General features: G+C 38.1%; 1 protein-coding gene across 2 annotated transcripts; it reads right to left on the bottom strand.

The window, feature by feature from the left end:
- Positions 1-547: 547 nt before the first annotated feature.
- Positions 548-10,912, bottom strand: scamp5a (secretory carrier membrane protein 5a). Of its 2 annotated transcripts, none has more exons than XM_031755619.2 (7): positions 10,642-10,826; positions 9,719-9,797; positions 9,467-9,586; positions 8,388-8,544; positions 8,202-8,303; positions 6,449-6,566; positions 548-4,003 (listed from the first exon to the last, which is right to left on the bottom strand). In XM_031755619.2, the coding sequence occupies exons 2-7, from the start codon at positions 9,723-9,725 to the stop codon at positions 3,815-3,817; spliced, it is 693 nt and encodes a 230-aa protein (XP_031611479.1). In that variant the 5' UTR covers positions 9,726-9,797; positions 10,642-10,826; the 3' UTR covers positions 548-3,814. The 2 variants fall into 2 exon arrangements, with proteins under 2 accessions (XP_031611479.1, XP_039471703.1); XM_039615769.1 differs by lacking the exon at positions 10,642-10,826 and adding an exon at positions 10,833-10,912 and having other exon boundaries at positions 3,815-4,003.
- Between the last annotated feature and the right edge of the window lie 917 nt (positions 10,913-11,829).

The following is an 11,829-nucleotide window of genomic DNA, read 5'->3' as shown; positions in this document are numbered from 1 at the left end:
TGATGGCAGGTTGAACAAATATAAACTGGGAGATTGTCTAGCATAGTGATCAGCATCTGGGATATTTATATTAGAGCTATTTGTATCTATTAGAACCATTTTGTTATATTTTAAAACTCTAATTTATTATAGGTTAGTTAGTTACTACTCTTACTATCATGGCGCTATGGTGACCACATAATTTCCAGTTGTAATAATCGGATACAGTGTGCTGAGGTATGAAATGCATGATATATACGAATGCCCCTGATTCATTTGGAGTATTCAAACCATCAACCTCAAAAGTAAAGCATCCATAAAAGTGTTTATAATTGTCATTTATGATGTAAAAAGAAACCTCGAAAAGAATGAAAATTCAATTATGTTGGAGGGGAGATGAATATTAGAATATTTAAGGTTTGCATTTGGACAGAAGAAAGTGAAGGTTAGCTACTCGAGGCAGCTATTTACACCTAAAAGTCAATATTTCATTTAAAAAAAAGTTACATTTTCCATATCTACAACTGTATAATACCCATATGCAAACTCATCACATAACAGACCAGGATGCAACAAGAACTATTTAATATCTATTAGGGTAAGACCAAATAATACAAAAGTAATACACAAAATGTTTTCCTCGTTCACTCGTGGAGACGCAGCGCCCTCAAACGACTCATTCGACTATTTAGGGCCTACTGAATTTGTTGATCCATGGCAAATATTTACCGCACCTCAAGTAATTATATATTCATATATACTTATGATATAGTACATGTTAATACATTTTACACAACATACAGAACATGTGGGAATAAGATGGGAAATGGCTTTCAGAAGCTTTGATACAGTGGCATTAAGTGTATTAGCGGCTCCTGCTACACAATAACTACACAGCTGTAATTTCCATAAACACATGAATTGTGTTGTATGTACATATGGCGGAAAGTTTGGACTGATCCAAAGTTCACCATGAGAACTTACTACATACACAGGGAAAGTAGCTTATTTGTTCAACTTTGTGCAAAAAAATTCACATTTACGTTATAGAAATGGCCAGCTGTGCATTTACTAACAGATGAGCAGATGTATGGTACTTTTTACAGGGTTACACCTCCTTACTTCTGTGTGTGCATGTGCTGGTGAAAATGCTATGAAACTGTAAAATTATACAAGTGATGTCCAACTCAAAAACAGGCTAGCTATTCATTTTATGACATTTTAGGTTGGGGTTGGTAACATTTTTCTTCCTGTATTTAAAGGCTGCACAACAGGACCCCAGCTGATTGTAATAACTCTACTGTTAGTATTGCTCCACTCTGAATGAAGTTGCACCGATGCCAAGAGGAAAACCGGCGCAAACATTACTTACATTTTTTTTTTTCCAAAAACAAAAAGCATAGTGAAAAAAAACAGAAAGACACAACAAACCATGTGCTTCACACGCATCCACACGTCATTCAAATACACAGGGAAAAAAAGAGAGATAATCAAAACAACTAAAAGGTAGTACAACAAACAGCCTACTGGATACCACATCATCACAATCAGACAAGACGACTCACAGATTTTAAAGTAACGAGCATTCAGATAACTTCACTGTTTTAAATCTATTACTGTTCGACTGTACGAACCATCTACTGTATGCTGAAGCTTTCAAAGACTCGAAGAAACCAGAACGACACCGTCTCTGACTGAACACATCAGGCCTCACCGGGGCTACGCACGAATGTCCTTTTGTGAAATTTCACTCCATAAAGAAATAACTGGATTGAATTTAATTTTTTTTTTCTTTTATGTAGATTTCTTATTACACTGACTCATGGAATAACACCAACATCCACGAAATAACACACTAAGGCCTGAAATCCAGATGTTCAGAAACAAGTCATTGAAGCATTTACACGTAGGGGTAAGCGGGAGAATTTGCCAAAGGGAGAGTAAACATCCATCACTCCATACAATGTTATGACCACCTTACAACAATTATTACTATTACTTACCATAACCTGCAAGTGTTTTGGTTTTCTTTCACTTTGACCTTTATAATAACATCGATTTGGAATGTCTGACCAATAAACTCCAACCTTTAAACACTGCGTGTGCTTCACTTTAACATGAAAAAAAAAGAAATATTTGAACTAAACTCAGCCTGCTCAACATAAAACTAGTATGTAACGACAAAACCAAACATGGTCAATAGGGGCGATATAAGGAGACAAAAGCCCAACATGTTGAAGCTCTACAGGCTTTACAGGTACAATTTAAAAACAGCTATTAGACTTTTCCTGAGAATGTAAATAAATCGAGTTATACTGTCAAAAAGATCACCAAAACAAAAACTCCATATTTCTGTTTTTAAAATATTCACTTTACATGGTTTAACTTTCTTTTTCAATTAAAAAAAAAGGAAAGAAAAAAAAGCAGATAAAGATGATGAGTTTCTTTACTGGTATTTAAGCATTTTCTTTTTTTAACTACCAAAAGGTTACTTAAAATGTACCATAACCTTTAAGAAATAGGTAGTTTGATCTAATTAATTTCTTGCTGTAAGTTAAAAAGCAACCCCTGTCATATCTGTATGTAAATATGAAATAGCTTTGGTAGCTAACAGATTGCCAGTAGTGTGCAAGGAAGATGCTAATTTGTCTACAAACACTGTCTAACTGCTATCTGAGCTGTAGTGAAACGGAAAACATTAGCCTTTAAAATAAAAGTTGTGCCTCAGTGGTGCAGCCAACATGTTTCAAAAGGCGGAACGTTCCTGGTTAAGTTGCACTTTTTCAAGTTTTACTGCTGCTAAGTCAATAGTTAGCGAGCATTTGCATACAAGGCAGCATCTTCAATGCAAACTAAAGGTGACCGTGGAAACCTGCTAGCAACCAAAGCAACCACAAGGGAGGTTTTTGGTGTTGCACCCTTTTTTTGAGTGATTTCACCTGGTGACTACTGGCAATCTCCATGAACCACTCGCCAGCCCGTTGGAGAGTACATATTTTCCCCTTGCGATCTGTGGCTCTTTCACATCCAGTGAGAAACAGCTAGCATGACTTTGTCAAAATGAAATAAAATCTGCCTCTAAGAGCTCTTAAGTGACATATAACCAGCTAGTCAGATCACTAGAGCTATACTGCTAGCTATAATTGCTAAGAAGATTTTAATATCCTTGGATAAAGCCAAGCTATCTGTTTCTAACTGGCTGCTAGCAAAGATTAATTTTATAATACCCTATATATAACCCTGAAGCATAAGAGTGAATTTAGGTGTTTCCCAAGATGGTCAAACTATTCCTTTAATGGGAAATAAAAATTTCTTGATATTTATATACAAGAATTCAGCTGTTAGCCAAACAGCTAGTCCACTACATCAGCTGAGAAATAACTGTTTCAGCATTGGTGATCTTCAAGGCAAATAAAAGTAAAGACCCTTAACAATATAGCTGTTTCAGTCCCTTAAATATCACATTAAAGGTCATTAGAAAATTTACAGAGTGACATTGGAGACCACCTACTCGAATAAACTTAAGATACTCAGGGGACTGGGTCTACCTATTTTAGGCTATGTGTCTCTGTTGGAAAGCAACACCGACCGGCTACAACTGAGCAGCATAAAACAACAGCAACATTTTTTGTTTTTTAAAATAACTGTTGATTTAAATGTGAACCGAGTAAAATAATGAAATCCCAGTACATTTGCACCAAAAACATGACTTTTACATTGTTCTGTTTGAGTTCAGCTTTACAGTGTTATAGTGACGGGCACCTAATTCTGAATTGTGTTCTTAATTGATCCCTTTTTAGTTCTCCCACTCAGCCACCTGGCCCACTCCTCTGTCCTACATGGGTTCGTCGTAGTTGTAGGTGGGAGCTGCTGAGTACTGGTTCTGCTGCATGGCGCCTTGAGCAGCCCCCATGGCGGCCTGCTGGGCTGCCTGCTGGACATGGGGGTTCTTCCAGGCACCCGTAGCCCACTCCTCCTGGGCTTTACCCAGGCTGCCACCACTGCCGCGGTAGAAGTTATGCACCTAAAAAAGACAGAAAGGAGAAATGGGATACAACATGCCTTTTACTCTCTATCAAGTATGACTTTTATTTTTTTCAATTTGTAAAATTGACCAAATTACCATAAAGACAAGGTAAATTTTATTATTTCTCTGTAGTGGCACCTCATTTTTTGTGTCATGAACACAGTATTGGCAACATTTACTTTCCAAAGAGCTGTTCCTAAGCAATTCTAGACCCAAAAAGATATATTTGAGACTTACAATCCCAATGCTTGTCATGTTTAAATAATGTTATACCTGCTGTAACACAAGAAATTCCCAGCTTATAATAATAAATGATATCATCCTATATCTCAATGACGTTCTTGATGAAGTTGACAGACCCTGTAGTAGTGATAAGTATGATAAGTATGTGACAATTCTGCAGTGGGATATTTATGATTATTTACTACTTTAATGTTGCATTTTAAATATACTAATACCTTGTTTTTGTTGAATTTATGGAATCACAGAACTAATGTAAGTACAAATGTTTAGTTATTATTTCATAACTTTTATTACCAATATGAAAAAACAATAATGAAGTGGATGAAAAATTATCAGTATGCTGCGGCCCACTTAAAAACCAGAAAATCCCATGAAGCCCACCCGATCTTAAATCTTCTAATTGAAACACAAGGCAAACTGATGTATTTCTCTGAAGAATGTATTAAAAAACATAAACAACACACACTGTTGGCTATTCATTGCTAATCCTACCCAGTCTTAAGCAAAGTGTTAAGGCCAATCTGTGACCCACCTGCCTGGGACACAAACTTTAATACAGGAGCGGTAAATTCAGGTCAGAGTAATGAGCACTATCACAACATAACCAACTGCTATTACCATTTTTACTTCACTTTTTATACGAATAATACATTTATATAAATATGTAATGGTACTTACTTGCAAGTAATTTCAAACTGAATTTCTGCCGTTCCCGGGGCCCCTCTTGTAATATCTTTGCTGCCCACCAGGGGGGGGGGCCAGGCCCACACTTTGTGAATCACTATTAGTATATTTAGACCTACTTTGAAACAGGGTTTGTATAAAGCTCTGCAGTTACTTTGAGTTATGCTGGAGTTTGTGTGAATGAATAAAATTAAAAGGAGGTTACTTGGATAATAAAGTAAAAAAATAGCAGCCTAATGGCTTTAAATACATCAAAACTAAACAAAAAATAGATAACTTTCAATTTTATTTTGACAAAAGTCTACCAACAATTTATGCTTACTGCTTAAATATCAGTGCTGGTGGTGAAATAAAACATTTGTCCATGCACTGTTAAATTCTTCTTTTTCTTCCATTACTTTTTCAAAAAAATTCAGACTCCATAGATACGCAAAGTACTCAATACTAGCCATTTATCTGTGCTTCCACCACAACAGAGGTTTACTAAAATCAAAAAGACAGTTTTCACAATCATCACCGTTTTTGGGAGATGGACAAAAGAGCTGAGTGCAGATCCAGAGCTGTGTGTTTATGTCACCTAGTCATGACTACCGATTGATTTATGTAATATCCATGTGGGCAGGCACAACCAAAGGGGCATCGGACCCTCAATGACAATAAGTGACATCAAGACCAAATAACTCCTGGCGTTGTTATTTTGGGACCCGTTAACTTGGGATGTGAAGCAACTACCAATAAGAGGAAAGAATACCGCTGATTGATATATGAGGGTGTGGTGATAGATGGACAGCATTCCCATGGTAAGAATTTGCCACAATGACTTAGCAGGTATAGTTAAAAAACTAGAATTATAGCCTTAAAGAAACAACAGATTCTAAAAGATGGATGCTTCACACGCATCTTTAATCCTGCAGCACAAAACAGTCACACTTTGACCAAAGCTTTAACGTAAGAACTCGAGATTAGCATCATCAACTTAGATGCCACCAGTCATGAAATATGGCCACAATCCCCTCTTCTTTTCCAGAGTTGTGGCTTCAAATGTTTTTGCAGAACACTCTGATGTCACAGTAAAGTCATCCTTTGACATTTTGGATAGAAAAAGTCGTAATGTTATCCTATTAAACCTTAATGTAATATGTTCTCAAACACAGCATATGAACTATAGAGTTATAGCAAAAAACAAACCAAAAAACCCCCCAAAAAACAGCCACAATAACCTCTGATCACCAAATTCTAATAAGTACTTGGGTCCCTCAAGGCTTCCTTGCATTCACCAAAAAGGGATTTTAACAGCCTGAAATAAATAATACCTCTGCTCCAAACATTTCTGTTGCTAGTGCAAATGAATCAAATGTCATGTTATCACTGCTTCCCTTTAAGTGGGAAAGAGTGCTGGCATTATAATACAAGCTAATTATTCAATGCTACTTGGATTGGATTGCTCTCTTTCACTTGTTAATACCAGCAATAATCGATCTAATTTCTGTGACCAGGTCGAAATCAGTCACTCACCTTTGAGAGGGCGATGAAGGATAAAACAGCCACTGCAGTGAACATGATGGTGGGAATCAGCATGACCACAGCTGAGCCAATGTTGGTGCTGAAGAAGGTGATGGTGGCCAGCCAACCGCTGAAGAAGAAGCACAGAAGAATCATCATATGCTCACAATACATTCAGCTTGATAATGCTAGATAATTCTGATATAGGATTTTTAATACTGATACCAAAATATTTAGAGACTATTGTTACAAGCTGTGAATTACTCATTGATGCTGTGCCTAAAGCCTGATTTAGACTTCTGCAGAAAATCTACATCCTAACTTTACAACCTGAAACCAGAAACCCCTCTTAACCCTACATCGCAACCTTCCATGCCATTGAGCCAACATATAAAAGCTGAATGTCAGGTTACAGTGTAGAGTTAAAAAGAGTTTTCAGTTACATCGAAAGCTACGACATAGATTTCCTGCCGAAGAATAATTCAGGCATGATTCTGTTCAGGTCAGCTGGTTGTTGTGTTTGTGGAGTTCAAAACAGCCTGATCAAAATGGAAGTTGCAGAGAGCCTTCTGCTGGACAAACTCTGTGTTTGCCTGAAGGGTGTTTCTCCTGGGGTTGCTGTAGCTCAGGAGGTATAGCAGGCCATCTGCTAATGGTGGCTCGAACCCTGGCTACTCCAGTCTGGATGCCAAATGTCCTTGGGCATCCAATGCATCCATTGTAGTATGAATGTTAAATAGAAAGAACCTTTACATAGAAAAAGCTTAGAAAAAGGTGCTTGTATGAATGGGTGTGAATTGGTGAATGAGGGAAGTTGTTTAAAGCCCTTTGAGTATTCAGATAGAATAGAAAAGTGCTATGGAAGAATCAGTCCATTTACCATCTGTCTCTTCTTAGAAATATACATACAAATATATTGGTCATTTGCTCATGCCAGTGTATGGGCTGTATTCTTGTTTTCACACTGCTCATATTTAATAATCATTTTGTTGTTAATATTATTATTAGTGTGAAACAAAAAGGACTTAAAAGGGGAAAAAACTGCTTGTATACCTGCTTTTTAATATTTCCCGTTTCTCTTCAGTACATCAATGTTAAACATAATACAAATACAGGTCAAGCTGCTCAGTTTTAACACAGATGAGAGAAAAAGCTGAAATTGTAATGAATAAGTGGAGAAATGCAACAAACAGAAATGATGGGATGTCATTCGTAGGCTTCACGACCGCCAGATAAACACCCGTGACAATTTTAGATGTTTAGTCTGAAAACGCTTCTCTACATTATTAAATGAAAGAAGAAAAAACATGTTATGTTATGCTCTGGATGTCTCCTGTAGTTCCTGTAGTCATCACTGGGGAAAACCCTAACACTAACTATAAACCTAGGTGATGGGAATATAGAATTTTTTCATTTATTAAATTCTTCTCCCACATCTCGGCAATCAGGGAAGAAAACAACCATGCATCAAAGTTAATCATATTTTATCACCAAAAAAAATATTTAAGAATTAGGAATTAAAGTTTGATGGCTTAGACCTCAGAAGGATAATGAACCTCTTTAAAGCCTCATTGGTTTAGAAAAAAATTATTTTTTGAACCAAAGTGTATGCTTTAGATTAGATCACTAAGTATACCCCTTGATTCAGGTGCTTCTAGAATCATCTTTAGCAACAATAAGACAAGAAAAATAAACAACATAAATGCCAGTTAATTTCCATTTCATCTGTATACATCACTTTTAATAAACCAGTACAAACTCTTACCACACTCCCCAGCCTGGAATGCCAACAGTCTGGATAATACTGATCACCACCTGGGCCATGAAGACGAAGAAGAAAGCCATGAAGTTGAATGAGCTGTCGGTCCTGCATGGGGAGAGTAATCGTCAGAAATGATCTGATTCAGCGGAACAGCAGGAAGAAGTGTAACTCAGAGGGAAACGCACTTACTTCAAGGCCTTGTAGATGGGCCTGAACCAGCACACGTAGGAACAAGGGGTGAAGAGGATGAGCCACAGGATAGCCATGCCAAAGTTGGTAGCTCCACCTCCTCCACACATCCATGCCAGGCAACCAATCAGATTAACAGCTAGCGTGGCACTATGCACTATCAGCGTCACAGAGAGGAAGAACGACAAAAACATAAAAGAGTGAGGAAAGAAACAAACAAAAAACGCTACAGCAAACACCCCACAGGCTCCATCATTACTCATAACTCAGCAGGATTTAATCACTATGAAGACCAACAACTACGCACTGCCATATTTCCAGTTCTACATTCAAGACTTAAACTACAATAATAAAATATGATATAGAGGTACATTTTATTCAGCATACAATTTCCACCAAACATAACGTGTACACTAAACTATCTTTTCACCAGACTTACATTTTTGCTTCAAATAGCAGAACCTATGTGATAATGAAAAACATACCATAATACTCATGTGACTGTAATAACTTGACACTACTACCTACTTTTACAATTTGTGTACAAATTGTGTTTTCCATTAATTAGTTAAGAGTTAGTGGATCTCAAATAATAGTGGGAAATAAATAAAGGGCATAAATGTTTTTGGAAATCATTCCTACCGTTCACTATAAAACTGTACAGTAACTCCTCCTTCTGTGAAATTAAAAAAATATAGTTGAAGGTCCTCATTTTCTGCCCGTGGGACCTCAATTGGGCTTCAGATTTGTGAACAGTTTGTCAGTCAAAACACAAACCACTAAGTAAATGTGTGAGTTAAATCATTTTCAAACTTTAGCCCTCAAAATAAAAACCACAGTAAAATGAAAACAGTGGTTATCTGGCTCTGTGACATAATGTGAGACCGGCCAATCTAGTTTCCCAGCTGCACGGACTGTTTGCACTCTTTAGTTCTCATAATATTTTGGGTAAAACAAAGCAGCACAGCATGAGGAGGAAGAGGAGTAGACAGGTTAACAGGTTACAGCTAGATGCATGCAAATACCGACTGCTTCCAAATGCAAAGCAAATAAAAAGCAGTTCCTGCAGGTACACTCACAGATCCAGAGGTAGTAGAGCCTCTTGCACATAGTGCGGTGTTGGTCTGGGATCTCGTTGAAGTCTTGGTAAAAACATGGCTTAAGGGGGATGAAGCGAGGAAGGGGAGGGAAGTTGTTTTCTAGGACACAGAGACGTGATTCAGTGCTTCACATCAAGAAGAAATCAAGTCAAGAGAGGTGCATGAGCTTTTATTCAACCTTTATAAATGGGGCGATTGTGCATAAAGATGGATAAATGGGGGGAAGCTCACCTGCCATGATTCACTGCTTTCCTCCACTTGTAAACCAGGCACACAGACTTCTTCAATCTCAGCTGCCTTGAAAACCAAACTGCAGAGAAGGAGAGAAGTGCATGATTAAGTGCAACATCACTTACTATCCCGGCCCTGCTTGTAAGCAACAAGCCACAATCACTGCAATATGAGTCTTTGACATCCTGACACGATTTGGAGAGAGGAGGTACCCATGGTGGTACCCAGCCTCCAGAGGAGCATCAGATAGACTGAGATGAACCTGTTTTCTTGGTCACATATTTTAGCAGTGTAATGCGCGCTCCAGGACACAGTGTGGCCTTGTCGTGATCTCGAATGTATATCCTTTGGGATTCACAATAGGCGTTTGAAAGGCCTATTGAGATTAAAGCCTGGATTATATAGACGTTACTCTCTGGTTATCGCATTTTTCTTGCTAATAGGCCATAATCAGCTACCTTCCATATTTAACTGTGTTAGAAAATCATATTTGTAGCGCATGTCATGGTGGACGCATGGTGGATTGAAGGGCATCTTTCTAGCACAGATAAACCAATCTATGCCACGAAAATGCAGTCTGGCTGAAGTTGCTTTTATTCATTGTGAATCTCCGGCTGTCTTAGACGTGTATTTCGTTCGGCTGATGGCAGTGATGCTGCAGTGGGGTAGTGCATTGAGATTACAGGCGATGGAGAAGCGTCCTTCAGCCTGCGCGACAGGCTGCTGCATTGGGGCTTCTTCTTCTTGTTCATCATCCGGACGTCGAGCAAGTCGAGCACAAACTCTTCGCAGTAAACAGCCCGGCCTACAAATTTCGAGGTTTTACCGAAGCTAGAATCCGCTAAAAAAAATAAAATAAAAAAATCCAATATTTTCCCTCCCTCTCTAGCTGAAGACCAATGAATGAAAATGCGGTGTCCTACCTCCAGTTCAGTCCGTGAATGTCGCTAGAATACCTCCGTCCGTTTAAATTGCATCCTACGATTTGATCTGTATTGGCGGAAACAGCTAGATCTAGCGCTAATCACACGAAAATGTCGCGTATTTCCTCAAACGATGGGTTTGGGAGTAAGAGGCGGGCACGTGATGTATGGTCTTTTCATTACGTACATACCGGCCCCCTCCTCACCGCTGGGTTGTGCCCGCCCGGGTAGGACCAGGGCCCTGGCAAAACAATGGATTTGTTGCTGACCTGACCTGACCAATCAGAAAGGAGAAATATTTTAGCTCTTAACCAATAGGTTGACAGTGTTAAAAATCAGAGGCGGCATTACACAACCTGACCTGATTGGCTGCCTGTTATCATATACTTCTATAATAAAGATACCGCTTTACTAGTAGTATAAATACATTTCAATGTACTTTTCCCCCACTAGTGGTAGTAGTAGTAGTAGTAGTTTTTAATATATATACAAGTGCAATAAAATAAATCAAAATAAAACAAAAAATAATAATAAAATAAAACACACTTGATAAGTACAATTACTTTTTTTGTAATTTTGCATCTGTACACAAAGATAATGGATTTCAAATCAAACACTCAAATTTTGATTCAGGAACTTTTTTATATGTACCCCCTATTTTCAGAGGCTCGAAACATGTACAATTATACAACAAGTTATTTGATGATTAGATGAGGTCACTCGTTATTCCGTGACAGGATAGGCAGATAAACTAGTTGGAGCTGCATTTAGTAGCAGTGCACTGGCATGCTCAATATGAGGTCTAAAGAGATGTCACTGCAAGCAAAGGAGACAATCAGTGGCAAATCATCTCAAGGGAGGAAGTGCAGCATTTGGTTATAAATTCTAGACTTCAGGCACCGACTGCAAAATATTTTCATCCAAAAACAATAGTATTATAGTACCTTTTGTCGCGAAATCGATCAATGTAGAGCAGTGAAACAAACCACGGAGGCCCCAGAAAAGTGCAATCAAACGATGAGTTTATTAATACAGAACAAAAAATTACAGCATGAGTCTTCTCTGTCTCTCTGCTAAAACTACATGTGGAGAACACTTTTAAAGCAATGGGGTATCCGCCCCCCCCATGGCGTCAAATACAGGTCAAAAATACATTATGTATAGTCATTGTTTACAGACAAGGGTACA

The sequence above is a fragment of the Oreochromis aureus genome, linkage group 7 (assembly GCF_013358895.1).
Source record: "Oreochromis aureus strain Israel breed Guangdong linkage group 7, ZZ_aureus, whole genome shotgun sequence".
Lineage (NCBI taxonomy): Eukaryota > Metazoa > Chordata > Actinopteri > Cichliformes > Cichlidae > Oreochromis > Oreochromis aureus.
The sequence above is the reverse complement of the archived record's forward strand: the minus strand, read 5'-3'. Positions and strand labels throughout refer to the sequence as shown.